General features: G+C 36.6%; 1 protein-coding gene and 1 long non-coding RNA gene across 2 annotated transcripts; both read right to left on the reverse strand.

The window, feature by feature from the left end:
* Nucleotides 1-97: 97 nt before the first annotated feature.
* Nucleotides 98-8,355, reverse strand: LOC148209738 (uncharacterized). Its single transcript, XM_088126972.1, is given in 4 exon segments — nucleotides 98-4,566; nucleotides 4,653-4,771; nucleotides 4,857-5,530; nucleotides 5,532-8,355. Coding segments are annotated over 4 exon segments (2,442 nt in total). The 5' UTR covers nucleotides 6,707-8,355; the 3' UTR covers nucleotides 98-4,092.
* A 980-nt stretch (nucleotides 8,356-9,335) lies between these two features.
* Nucleotides 9,336-14,914, reverse strand: LOC111025260 (uncharacterized). Its single transcript, XR_002603490.2, has 3 exons — nucleotides 14,759-14,914; nucleotides 14,538-14,670; nucleotides 9,336-9,648 (listed from the first exon to the last, which is right to left on the reverse strand). It is a non-coding gene; the product is annotated as an uncharacterized LOC111025260 (long non-coding RNA).
* Nucleotides 14,915-15,249: the final 335 nt, after the last annotated feature.

The following is a 15,249-nucleotide window of genomic DNA, read 5'->3' on the forward strand; positions in this document are numbered from 1 at the left end:
TTGTATCAGTTTCTGCAATAGGACTTACCAAAACTCCCCCTACTTTGATGAAAATTGCTAATGTTGCTTCTTAAATGTTTTAACTTATTTTTCCGCCGAATCAAAACTGAAGTAAGTCATTTATCTGCTAACTGCAATGCACTTTGCCTCTGCCAAAGCAATTGAATGCACATGCTCATAAGTTATAATGAATGAATTGTCATTTGGAATGAGTTTCAAGATTTTTATCTCAATTTTTGTAGGTTAGTAGTATTTTATTTTATTTTATTTATTTATTTATTTATTATTATTATTATTTTTTCATGAGATGTTGGTTGGTAGTTTATTGAACATTATGTAGGACATTATTATGGTGGCTTGGTACCTTTTATGGTTGATAAAATTGGAATAAAGCATATCAGGCTTAAAGCCCCCTGTAAAATATGAAGACTCTTGTGTTTTTATCTGGATAGACATCTTCACCCTCATATATAAACTTCAAGCTAAATTACAACAATACCTCTTGACTTTTTCCTTTGTTTAAAACATCCTTCTATTCTTTCAAAAGTTTCAATACCCTTGAACTTTCACAAACATTTTTTTTTGTGAAAGAAACAATTTCATTGATAATATGAAATTACAAAAGAGATAACAAAGACTCAAAGAGGGTTACATAAAACATTTCCAATTGTAAAAAAGGGAAGTGTAGGAATAATGGTGAAAAAGAGGAGAACTTTTACTCCAAGTGATAACTGTGAAGACTAATGAATCAAAAACCCTTTCAAAGGGGAGGTCTTTGTCATTGAAAGTTCGATTGTTTCTTTCTCTCCAAGTTATCCAAAAGAGGGCTCTAACAAAATGCTTCCATAGAATTTCCTTTTCTTTTGTAAAAGGATGGCCATTGAAGTTGTACTCCAGTAGAAGAGGGATATCATAAGGTAATGCCGTGAACCATCCAAACAATTGAAGAAAGTTTTTCCAGATACCAAATGAAAATGGGCATGTGATGAAAAAATGTGTCTGTGACTCAGATTCTGTCTTACACATTGCGCACCAATGGGGAGAGATAGACATGTAAGGCAGTCTCCTTTGTAGCTTATCAAATGCGTTTATGGCTTTGTGGCTGCATTCCCAAATGAAAAATTTTACTTTTTTGGGATAAGAGTCCTTCCAAATGGCCTCGTAGAGTATAGTAGAAGAGATCGGGTTGTTAGGTGTGAGGTCTTTGGTGAGGGAGCTTGTTGAAAAGGAACCGGTTGCTTCTAGTCTCCAGAAAATTGTGTCCTCTTCAGCTGTCAGGTATATATTTGAGATTTTATGCGATAGGGCGGCCCATTCAACTATTTCGGCTTCATTCAACTTTCACAAACATTTCAAAAATATTCCTTAAGTAAATATCCGTTAATATTTTGAACGGAAAGTTGACGTGGTAGCATCTGGAACAACATGGAAATCAACTTGGAACTTTACGTGACATGTAGGTTCTAATTTTGCCTCAAAATTCTTTTTCCTCAATTTACCACTTTTATCCTCCATTTACCTTTCGTAAACGTTTCAATACTACCTTTGGAATTTCTAGTATGTTTAAAAAAATACTCTTTAAGTGGCATAGAGATCCTAATTTTGTCTTAAAAGTCTTCTTTCTCCATTGTCAACAAAGTTTGTTTCTCCATTGTCTACACAATTTTGCCCTAATCCTCTTTTTAAACGTGATAGTTTCACATTTCCTCTCTTTCCGACTTTTTCCAAGGAAGCTTCTATGTTAACTGTCACGTAATTTCAGATTTGGTCACATCAACTTTCATTCAACATATTAACTGATGTTTGCTCAAAGGATATTTTTGAAATGAAATCCTTATAATTGATCAATAGTAATATTGAAACTTTTGAGAGGATAGAGGTATTTTTGAAAAAAAAGCCAAGTTTAGGGGTACGTTTGTAATTTAGCCAAAATTTTAGGGCTCTGAGTCTTTTTTTTTTCACTTCATATCCAACTCTCACTCTTAACCCCTGACCGGTCTTTTGTGTTTGGAGTGTACTTTCTTTTTGTTTACGAATAAAATTATTATTATGTTGTAAAATTAGGTCTTTTTATGTAAAGGAAATATTGGTTATAAAATAAATAAAGGGCAAATTGCACAACCCACCCCTAAAGTAGTTGTTACAATTACACTTCAAAACTTTAAATTGTAAAAAATAAACTGTTAAAACTTTTACAAAGTGAAAAAATTACAATGATGGTTACAATTACACCTCCAAACTTCAATTGCAAAAATTAAAGCCCTTAAACTTCCAATTTTAAAAAATTAAACTGGTAAACTTTCGTACATGAAAAATTCAATTTTTTTTTTCACTCTTTCTCCTCTCTTTCTATTGCCTCTCTCCTCCGTGTTCTCCTTCTCTCTGCCCTCTCCTTAGAAAACTTGCTGGTATTCTATATTCCAAAAATTTATCTATTCGAGCAAAATTGGGACTCGTTGAGGATATCAGAGCAGCGAGAATGTGGGTGTAGTTTTTGGGCAAGAATCTTCCTCAAATGACGTCAGATTCCACCTGCGACCGGAACGCCGACGAAGGAAGTAGATGTAGTACGACAATTACCTTTTGAGATATCAACAAAAACATTATCGAAGAGTTCAGAGGATGAGGTGGATAAATCTCAGCTGCAGGAGGGTGATTTTATTACTCCGCCGGCCACCCTATCGGGTATCAGAGATACTGATGATCTATCCAACTTTTTATTAACCCCTTTGACTATGGGTATGCCTTAGGGAGATGAGATAAATCGGATTGTGCATGTCATTCAGAGAGATTCCGAAGAGTAAACAAAGCCGACTATTGAATGTTACGGGAGCTAGTGCCATATATTGGCCCCAATTGCAAATCCCGTGCAAAATGAGTTTCTTAAGGCTCCAGTGGAATCCAATAGCCATGCATGGGCAAACAAGTTTCCATGTTCTGATGATGATGAGATTGAACGAGGTAGGGAGCATTCAGTAGAGTCCCCTAGTGTGGAGAAAGAGAAAAGTCCGAATGGAAAGAAGGTGATAATGGTGCAAAGAGAGGCCAGCAGATTTTAGGACATCATCTCGTTCGCTGGATTGTTCAGTAGCCTCTTCCTCACCTTCGGATCCGCAAAATATTATCGTAAGTCAACTCTCGAGTCAGATGCACATTTTTCTTCAGTACACACAGAGGCAGCTGATCAAGTTCCTATCAAGGAGCTCTTTGGAGGCCAGAGGAGGCCGAAATCAAACATCGAGGAAGAGGGTGAGAAAACAGAAGGTAGAAGGACCCACTGTATATGAACCAAAGACCCGAGCAGCCAAGACTCGTGTTGCTGCAGCTAGGAGGTAACCTTCCGCCCCGACATCTGCCCTTTAGCCTGTTTGCCCACATCTAGATGATGACAGTGGGAATTTGAGACTGAGTGGAGCAAAGCTAATCTTAAGAAGCGGTAGGGGTGGACAAAGTCTGGGGCATTATTGATTGGTTAGGTTTAGACTGGAGCTAGCGGTGGTCTCTGATATGTGGCGGGCATAGCCGGTAGCCCGAAGAAAACAATGGATGCAGTTGTTAAAGCCAGTAAGTTGTGTAGCCATCGACTTGGTAAGGGAGTTCTACGCGGCAGTACATCCTCATTCGAATATGGTAATACTACGTGGAAAGGAGGTGTGTTCGATCTTAGTCCCGATGATATTTCTGTAACACTAACCATTTGGCCGTATGTTGCGAAGAATCAGACATGCCTACCGAGAATGATCTAACATATCATTCCTGATTGGGTGTTGCTCGTCTATGCCACGATGAAGGGATTTTCAATAAACTTTGGAAAGCTTATAGAGGGAGCAGTGTTTTCGAGGCGCAAGGCGCACCGCAAGGCGACGAGTCCTTCGATCGACTTGAGGCGAGAGACGATACAAAGACAACGCCCGATTGAAGCGAGGCGCACCTTAATAAATAAGTAAAAATTATATATATAGTGCATAAACTACCTTAAAAAAATCAATACCAAAATAGTAAAGGTCAACAAGATGCATAAAATAACCAAATTCTATAAGTTTAGTTCCAAATTCTAGAGTCTGAAATAGAACAAAAAGTAAATATAAGTAATCAAACATCATCATCCTCATCTAAATCTAAATTCTCTTCATCTTGGACGTCCTCACAATCTTCCTTTTCCAATTCTTCTTCTTCGGTGTCATCATCATCATCACTAACCACCACTTGCACTGATTTTCGAACTCTTGAAGTTGTGGGAGCGGGAGTAGCGGGAGTAGCGGGCGACTTTCCTTTAGATCTTGCATATGTTCTAGTTTGCCTTATGGGCTCTCTAACACCACTGGCCTCGGCTACATTTCCCCATGTGAGGTCGTCATCATCAAAGACCAACTCATTTTCTTCTTGACCATCTTCTTCTTCGAGTGTTCCGATTAACCATTCATTACTTTCATCAATATGATCCAAAGTAATTGGATCAAGTTGGTCTTGTAGAGTGTAGCGCTCTTTAAGTGCTTGGCTATATTTTATATAAACCAAGTCATTAAGACGCTTTTGCTCTAACCTGTTCCCCTTTTTGGAATGAGTCTACAGAATTATTAACGAATGTAGAGTCAAAAGTGGATTTTTCAATCTTCAATTAACAATGGAAAAACCAAATTACTCTCACTTACGTGTTCAAAAACACTCCAATTGCGCTCCCAACCAGAAGCGCTGCACGTTAGACTAAGGACTTTCATGGTTAACTTTCGTAAAATCGGAGCATTAACACCATAAAGAGACCACCATGCAGCTGTGCACATATTAAACAAATGATTTAGAATTTTAGTAGTTCAAACTTAAATGTCTATTAAAAATTTAAAACTAAAAGTAATAAATAATGTCATTACCTGGTGTTTTAACACCCCTCGTCCTTATTGCTACATTACTCGAAAACATGCCTTTTGCTTCATTGTACAATTCTAATTCGATTGAACATTGAACTTGATCATCAATAGATGGTATTAATCGTTCTATAACTTTGATCGGACCATCCATGACCTCAGGATCTTGCATAATTCTCTCTTTGTTGTCATAGAAAAGAGATGGATTCAAATAATATCTGACTGCATGTAAAGGCCGATGAAGTTGGCAATCCCACCTTTTATCATAAATCTCCCAAATTGGTCTATACTTCGCCTCAGTTCCATTAAAACCACTCTTAATAGCCTCCTTTGCCCTATCCATAGCTTTGTAAATATAACACATAGCCGGTTTATTACCATCTACTAGCCTCAACACACGAACTAAAGGGCCCGATGCTTTCAAAGTATACACAACTGAATTCCAAAAAGATGGCATCATAACAGTTTCAGCTGCTCCCTTCCCCTTCGGGTCCTTCGCCCATTTAGAGGTGGTCCATTTCTTAGAAATAAACATCTTCCTCAAATTGGCTTTATTTCTGTGAATACTGGCTAGGGTTAAAAATGAAGTTGCGAAGCGAGTCACTGCTGGTCTTACCAATTCATGTTGGTTAGTAAATTCATTCATCATGTTTAGAACCACTAAGTGCCACAGCCTTCCTAAGACACCTTTTCACCTGCTCAATCTTTCCAATATCCTCCAAAATTAAATCTAGACAATGAGCAGCGCATGGTGTCCAATATAGATGAGGTCGCTTGGCTTCTAAAAGTTTTCCAGCTAGGACATAGTTTGAGGCATTATCCGTCACAACTTGGACAACGTTTTCTTCTCCAATCTTCTCCACCATGCCATCTAAGAGTTGAAAAATCTTTTCTCCAGTTTTGATGCATGAAGATGCATCGATGGATTCCATAAACAACGTTCCAACAAATGAATGAACTAAAAAGTTGATTAGTGTCCTATCCCTCTTATCAGTCCACCCATCTGACATCAACGAACAACCATTTCTCTTCCATTCTACCTCATGATCGCCCATCAGATTTTTTGTGTACTGTACTTCTTTTTTCAAGTACGTTACTCGAGCTTCATGATAAGAAGGAGGTATCAAACCAGGGCCAAATTGCCCCACAGCTTCTAGCATCACTTCAAAACTTCTCAAGCAAATAGTATTTAGAGGAATACCTGCTTGATATATCCAACGCACGATGAATTGCACTGTAGCATCTCTCCCCTCTTTATCATATTTTTCAGTAATAGTTGATTGCTTCAACCTCTTCAATCGATTTCTATCATCAATAACTTTTCCAGGATGTTGATAAACAAATTTATCTATTGGCCCCTTTGGTCGCGGTGGTTTTAACACAGATGGACTACAAGAGTTACTACTTCCTCCTCCATTTCCACTTCCACTTCCTCTCCCTCTCCCACCCATACTACTCACATTATGACCTGTGTTTATTCTTGTTCGCTTGTTCATTGGGGTTGATGTTGTTCCACTACCACTGCCACCAACTACTTCCATCTCATCTTCATCATCTTCTTCAATCAAAGTTAAATCTTCATACGTTGGGAGGGCATTACTCTCTTCCCTTCTTGCTTTTGTTCTTGTTTGATACTCCTTCAATTCTTCTCTTACATTAGTTGGGCATTTCAAACATGCCTTTACATTTCGATTTCCCCCAACCAAATGGTTTGTTGCTCGGCAAACTCCACCTTTGGTAATTTTTCCACAAAACATGCATTTGCACGTGTTTGTATCTTTTGGATCATCCAATATGATGTATTGCCAACCGGGATGCTTGCGTTTGTTTCCACCTTCTTCCATCCTAATATAATTCAAATTTGGACGATAAAAAAAAATGTAAAGGAAAGACTAAAGAGCCACTGTGAAGTGTGAAGAAAGCCAAAGATTTAGAAAACTTTTGTGTGAAATAAAAGAGAGGAAACGAAAAGGAGTAAATGAGATATAAGAAATAAAATAAAAAAAAACCTACGGAAGTCGGACTATCGGAGTAAGCGGTGGCGGCAACGGAGGCGGCGGCGGCTGCTGCAACAGTAGCAGACGGCGACGCCGGTTGAGACAGAGGCGACGGCGATGGTCGGAGACGGGGAAGCGGGCGACGGCCGGCGGAGATGACGGTGGTGAAGCTTGAAGGTGAATGTCGAGAGGTAATGGAGGTAGAAAGGGTTTGTCGCGCGTGCAGGGAAGGGTTTTTTAAAAAAAAACTTAAAAAAAAAAAGACGGATCGCCCCCTTGAAGGAGGCGATCGCCTTGCCTCAGGCGACAGGCGCGCCAAGGCACCCAAAGGCAAGCGCCCGATTGAAGGCGCTCGCCTGGGCACCTTACGAGGCGCACCTGGGCGAAAACGCCTCGCCTCTTGCCTGAGGCGAGCGCCCGGGTGCGCCTCGAAAACACTGCGAGGGAGTCATCCACAAGCGTGCATCATGAAAAAATAGTAAGCTCTACTACTCGGGTTTGATCGCATCTCTTTGCCTTTGTGAGGTTGTTAGGTTCCGAAAAAAAAGTAGAAGGAAGTTCCCTAGGATAGAGGAAAGGAACCTGAAAAGGCTTTTGAAGCATGCGCTCGCAAGAGAAGTGGCTCGAGGTGATTCATTGATTTCTGATATCCAAGCTTTGAGGGACACGGTTCGTCGGTTGGAAGCAATCAAAGGGGTTACACGGAAAATGCACAAGGAGTTAAAGACGGCCTAGAACTTGGTGCTTGGTCGCCACAACTTGACCCATGATCCTGCTTGTTCTTCGGCTTAAGGGATTTTTTTTTCTTTTAATATTAGATGCATGTGTAGGTTTTGGTAGGGTAGTTTTGTGATGTTTGCCGAATGTTTCTGGGTTTTAAGTTTGGAAATAAGACCATCAATTTTCAAATCCCGTTTGATAACTATTTCTGTTTTTGGTTTTTGGTTTTTGGTTTTTCTGTTTTTAATTTTTAGTTTTTAATTTTGTGTTTTCTAAAAGCAAAAACCATATATGTCTGACAACTGTTTTTTGTTTTTAAAAAATAGAAAACAAAAAATGTTCGGTAAACATTTAGTTTTCTATTTTTAAAAGAGTTAGAAAATCAAAAATACATATTAGAGAGAAAAATTGATGCAGGTAGAGATGACAATGGTGTGAGGTGGGAGTAAGGATGCCCTTTCTCATTCTTCTGCTCATGAAAATTTTTAGTCCCACGTTTCCACCTCGTTTTTTTCAGTCCAAAGATCGAGATCCATGTTAACGAATCCTTATTTGCAAATGGGGATATTTGCGAGAAAAATTATCAGTTTTATAATTAATTTTAATTATTTTTATAATTTAAAAAATAAAAAGTGTAATAAATATATTAATTATTTTTAGAATTACTATTTGCTAGTATAAATAATTAGTTTTTAAAAAATATTTAATATTTTATTCACAATCTAGTAAATATGTTAATAAAAAATATATTAATTATTTCCTATTTTTGGAGCATAGTCTTGACCCTCCGGAAAATTTTTTGTATCTCTAATGTATTAATTATTTCCTATTTTTAGAGGCATAAAAATATAAGTTTAGAGAGATGAAATAAACTTATGTTAGAGAGATAAAGAAAAAAAATTAGTAAAAGGAGAGTTAAAAAAAACAAAAAGAGAACCATTTTAAAGAAAAATAGTAAAGTTGGGAGGAAAAGATATGTTAAAGAAAAAAAAGAAATTAGAAAGAGAAAAATTATAGTGAAAAAAAAATATTAGAGATAAAACATATTCGGAATATATTTTTTGGAGAAAATAAATAAATATAAATAGAAATAAAAGTTACGGTGAATGAAAGTTGAACAAGAAAAGAAAATATGATTTTGTTAGAAAAAGAGATTCAGCTGAAAATTATAAAAGGCGAAATTTTATAGAGATAAGAGTTTAAGAAAAATATTATTTTTAGAGAGAGAAATGCGGAGTGATTGTAAAAAAAAATTTATGAAGAAAAAAATTTAGATTGAGAAAGAAATTTGTTAGAGGTAAATATGTCACAAAAAAGAAAAATCAAGTATTAAAAGAAAAAATGAAATTTTGAAAAACAGAAATCTGTTTTTGAAAACTAATCATTATTATTATTTTTTTTGAATTTACATAAAATTTCAAAATCGTTTTTGAAAAACAAAAAATGGAAACCAAACGAGACTTTAATGTTTTGACTGTGTTCTCATCCTTGGCCTTAGCAAAATTTTTTTCTTAAAATGCATGTTGCAACCATGATTTCATGTAACATTTTGGTGCGTCTTTTCTTATGTTTCATGTCCATGATGATTTTTAAAGATGAGATAGACTTTGGATTTTTTTATCTAGAGAAGTCATTGTTAAGACTAATCACTAGGCCCGTAAAATGATAGAAACCTAGAGGCCCAATGTCTATATTTAAAAGTCCAATAATGTAAAGCATTATGTCTTTCTTTATAAAAGGGCTGCAAACTATATGGTAAGTGAATCAATAATACAAAATTCACTTCAAGATTCAAGATTGGTGCACTGTTTTCATGGTATCAGAGCGTACAGTCTAACTAACGAAGTCCTGAAGAAAAATACTGAAGAATGACAAAAGTTACAAAAGACAACTCAATAGTCACCACGAATTCCAATGTACAAGTGATAAAAATCCAGATAATAAAATCACTACTGTAAAGTTAGGAGATGGAAGCTTCTTATTGTGGAAATTTCAAGTTCTTGCTGCCTTAGAAGGTAATGGATTAGATGACTATATTGATGATAGTTTTGAAGCTCCTCCTCATATACCTAATAGTAATACAAAATTCAATATCATCTCAAAGACTAAATCAAGAATACACATAGTGGAAGAAACAAGACAGGTTAATAATGTCTTGGATGCTAGGATCCATGTCAGAAGAAATCATAGCAGCTGCTTCATTGCAAGACAGCAAAAGAGATATCGAGGAATCTTGAACAGATGTTTGCTACAAGAAATCTCGCAAGAGTGATGGAACTAAAGACAAAGTTACAAAATATACGTAAAGGCAATCTTAGCTTGAAAGAATACATGCACCTAGTTAAGAACCTCATTGACTCATTGAAAGCAACAGGCAAAGTTATTACTACTGAAGATCACATATTACACATATTATCAGGACTGGGATCCGAATATGAATCCACCATCTCTGTCATCACAGCGAAAACAAGCTCAGTTTCAATCCAAGAAGTCACATCCCTACTTCTGTCACATGAAAGTAGAATGGAAAAGGACTCAATAGTGCAAGCCCCAAAGGATCCTACGTTCCAGTAGTAAATCTCATGCAACATCAGCAGAATACAGCTTCACAAATCCCACAACTCACAATACTATGATAACCGGAATTATACAGAAAATAACAGAGGTCGTGGAAGAAGCAGCATAAGGGGAGGAAGACACTGGTATCCAAGGAATAGGGTACAATGTCAGATTTGTCATAAATTTGGCCACACAGCTGATAGGTGCTACTTTCGAGTACCGAATCAATCAAACTTAGGAAACGCTCACAATGTTAGGCCGCAACATTCAAATACCTATTCTCAACATCAGAATATTCAGCTATGTTAATGACACCTGATTTAAACAAGGATACTAACTAGTATCCAGACTCGGGTGCAACCAAGGTTCGAAATGTCAACGTCGATGGAAATGTCGAGGTCTCGATTTTACGGACATGTCGATGTCAACGGATATTTGGGAAAAAATCACGGAAATTGTGGAAATTGATGGAAATTTTTTGAATTAGTAAATAAAACTTGCATTGAAGCTTAATTAGCCTATAATTGATCGCATTTAACCATTAAATGTAAGAATATGACCATTTTACTTTGAAAATGTCGACGTCGATGGGGAGATAAAAAAAAAAGAATTCTTTAACGAAGATTGATGGAAATTTTTTGAATAAGTAAAGTAAACTTTAATTGTATCTTAATTTGCCTATACTTGTTCACTTTTGACCATCATATCTAAATTATTTATCTATAAGCTTCATAAGTAATATTACTTATGGAAATGTCGTTGCGATGAAAATGTTGAAACAAAATATTGTATACATACATGGAAATTATTTGAATTATTAAATTAAAGTTCATTGTTACTCGATTATGTTTTATTGATAATTTATAATACAATCTAGTCTTTAGTTACACAATTGAACAATATATATGAAATACTGATATATATATAAGGATTAAAATAATCGTAGAAATTTTAAATGTGTTTGAAAAATGTGTGAATTCAAATTTGAAAAGAGAAGTAGGTATGAGGTCATTAAAATTTAGAAATACGTTTGAAAACCAAGTCGGTAAGTATCTAATTTCCAAGTGAATTCCTATTATGAAAGACACTAAAGAAGTAGTCAAACTACCATTTGCAAAAAAAAAAAAAAAAAAAAAAAAGTAGTCAACTACTTCTAATAGAACATAAAGTAAATTCCGAATCTTATATTTATAAGGATCTCGTTAGTTATACTTATTACTAAATTTTTATATTAAAATATGAATGTTACATTGAACAGACTAAGATTACAATCATCGAGGTTGTGAAAAATTATAGATCAGTAAGAAGAGAATGGAAATAAAATAACCTAAATTAAAAAAAAAGACATTTGAATCGACATGTCGACGACATTGGGGGAAAAACGATTTTTCCCCAACATGCCGATGTCGAGCACCTCGACACGTCGACATGTCGACGTGTCGCTCGAAATTTGAAACCATGGGCGCAATAAATCATATCACCAACATCACAAATAGCAAAGAATTCACAGATGGACAACAGATTCATACAATTAATGGGGCAGGTTTGTCTATAACTCACTCTGGCTCATCTTCTCTTATTACCCATCTAATCATATCTTCCATTACATGATCTTGTACGTGTTCCTTCTGTGACCAAGAACCTACTTAGTGTTAGCCAATTCACAAAAGAAAACAAAGTCTGGTAGAATTATCCTACAAGAAAATCTCTGTGATGGACTATATCCATTCAAGTTGACAGCATCGTCACCAGAGTCTGAGGGCTTCTCATATCCAAGTCATATCCTTCACACTATTGTCCCTCTTCAATCCTACATTCCACCAACTTGTAATTCCCCTATAGATATATGGCATCAGAGGTTAGGCCATCCATCTACTGAAATTACAAACAAAGTTCTTCATGATTGTATCCCCAAAATTCATATTAATAAAAAGCACTCTTTTTGTTCTGCATGTCCTATTGGCAAAAGTCACAGTCTACCTTTTTCTTCTTCTCAAACTATATATACTGCACCCCTTCAATTAGTAGTTTCAGACCTATGGGGACCAGCTTTTAAAAGCTCTCGAAATAACTATAAATACTATATTACCATCATTGATGCCTTCACCAAATATACTTGGATCTATTTTCTCGAAAATAAATCTCAAGCATTCTTAGCCTTCATACGATTAAAAACCTTAATTGAAAAACGACTTAATGCTCCTATCCTAACTTTCCAATCCGATGGTGGAGGTGAATTCCAAGCCTTTTCTAAATACCTAAAGTCAAATGGAATAGAACATCGAATATTTTGTCCATATACCTCACAACAAAATGGAATTGCAGAACGTAAACATCGTCACATTGTTGAAATGGGCCTAACCTTACTCTCTCAAGCCTCAATGCTTATAGACTTATGGGAAGATGAATTTTCAACAGCTGTCTATCTCATTAATAGACTCCCATCACCAACACTTAAATGGATTAGTCCACTGGAGAAGCTTTTCCATAAAAAACATCCTATTCTTTCCTAAAGACCTTTGGTTGTCTTTGTTTCCCATGTATACGATCCTATAATACCTACAAACTCCAAACTCTTTCCACCCCATGTATATTTCTTGGGTACAACAATATCCATAAAGGCTATAAATGTCTTTCTTTTATAGGTCGTTTATACATACCACGTCATGTCACCTTTAATGAAACAGAGTTTCCATTCAAATTTCATCAATCTCCTTTCTCTATACCTAACAACTCAACCGGAGTCCAAAATCATCTACCTATTCTCTCTCCCTTATCTACTCTACCTACATCCCCTATTCCTCAGTCTACTTCCCCAACTCTACCTACTTCCCAAACTCTACCTACTTCCCATCACCAATTTTAACCAACACTTCCTCTCCTATTGTACCCAATCCAACAGTATCACACCCTAACTCTCCCTTACCTTCATCACCTAGTCAAAATCCTAGTTCTCCCTTATCCTCAACACCATCAACTAATTCTTCAACAGTTAGCCTGGATCCCACCTCTATCTGCCCTAACCAGAATCCAACAACTGTTCCAATTACACCAAATTCCTCATCTATACGACCTACACCCAATTCAATATCTAATGCTAGTACATCTGTGAACACTCATGCTATGGTCACTTGTGCAAAGAATGGAATTTTCAAACCACGAATCTATCTAGCTGACTACAAGGAAGTAAAACCTACCTCTGCCAAGGAAGCTATGAAACACAGTCATTGGTGAAAAGCTATGGAGGAAGAGTACTCTGCACTAATGAAAAATGAAACCTGGGAGCTAGTACCACCATCCACTCATAAGAAAGTTGTTAGATGCAAATGGGTCTTCAAGATAAAAAGGAATACAGATGGGTCTACATCAAGGTACAAAGCATGCCTAGTTGCAAAAGGGTCTCATCAGACTGCAGACATAGACTATTTTGAAACCTGTAGCCCCGTGGTTAAACCTATAACAATCAGAGTACTATTAACTCTGGCTTTAGCACATGAATGGACACTAAGACAAATAGACATTAATAATGCATTTTTGCATGGTCTCCTAAGTGAAACTGTCCTCATGGATCAACCAATAGGTTTTGTACAACCACACGCCAAACAACATGTCTGCAAACTTCGTAAGACACTCTATGGGCTAAAACAAGCTCCACGGGCTTGGTTTGAAAGACTTAGTTCATTCATGATTTCTCTTGGATTTGTTGGTTCCAAAGCAGACCCATCCTTATTCTTCAGGTCCAAAACAATACTTGTTGCTACATATTAATCTATGAGGATGACATAGTTCTAACAGGCAGCTCTACATCTGAAATTCAACAACTAATTCATACCTTAATCAGAAGTTCTCATTAAAGGATTTGGGAAAATTGAGTTACTTCTTGGGAATTGAGGTATCCTATCCCTCAGCTGATAGTTTATTTCTTTCTCAATCAAAATACATCACTGACTTACTACAACGGGCAAAAATATTTGAGGCTAATGTAATATCCACACCAATGGTTAGTGGTTCTATACTATCAGCTCGACAAGGGGACCCTCTCCCATACCATTTTTTATACAGAAGCATAGTAGGTGCCCTCCAATATGTGACTCTAACCAGACCTGAGTTGTCATTTTCATTCAACAAAGCATGTCAATTTATGCATGCCCCTACCATAACTCACTGGCATATGGTAAAGAGGATTCTCAGATATCTTAAAAGGTCATTTTCGACTGGACTACTCCTTACAAAACCCACCCTAATGACTCTACAAGGATATTCTGACGCCGACTGTGCATCTGATCCTGATGACAGGAAATCCACCTTTGAATTTTGTATCTACTTAGGGGACAAACCTATTTCTTGGGGATCGAAAAAGTAATCAATTATTTCGAGATCTAGCACAGAAGCAGAATACCATGCATTAGCCCTAGCTGCCTGAACTTGTATGGCTGAAGACCTTGTTTCGTGAGCTTCGCATTTCCATCTCCCAGCCTCCTATAATGTGGTGTGACAATCTCAGCTCTGTTCATCTCTGCTCGAATCCTATTCTGCACTCAAGGATACAGCATGTTGAAATTAATATATACTTTGTCAAAGATCTTGTACTTTCAAAACAGATTCAAGTTCAACACTTACCGTCGACTGCCCAAATCGCCGATCTGCTCACAAAGCCGCTGTCACCTCTCCATTTTCATGACCTCACCGACAAGCTCAAGGTTCGCGCTCCCCTCTCCCTTGGCTTGAGAGGGGCTGTTAAGGCTAATCACTAGGCCCATAAAATGATAGAAACCCAGAGGCCCAATGTCTGTATTTGAAAGCCCAATAATATAAAGCATTTTGTCTTTCTTTATAAAAGGGCTGCAACTTTTGTATATGGCAAGTGAATCAATAATACAAAATTCACTTCAAGATTTAAGATTGGTGCACTATTTTCAGTCATGAGCCATTGTCACTTAGTTCTTTTCAAAAAAAAAAAAAAAAATTCTTTACTTTTCTTGTTTTTGAAACGTTAACTTTTTCAGTAGTGGTATAAAATGTTTTGTAACGACTTTGTAACAACTTTTTTTAACTCCAATCTAGTACTTTTGTATATGAATGTTTTGAATGGTAGTTTCAAAGTTGGACAT

Source organism: Momordica charantia (genome assembly GCF_013281855.1).
Source record: "Momordica charantia cultivar OHB3-1 chromosome 8 unlocalized genomic scaffold, Mcharantia_2.0 BLBB01000008.1, whole genome shotgun sequence".
NCBI lineage: Eukaryota > Viridiplantae > Streptophyta > Magnoliopsida > Cucurbitales > Cucurbitaceae > Momordica > Momordica charantia.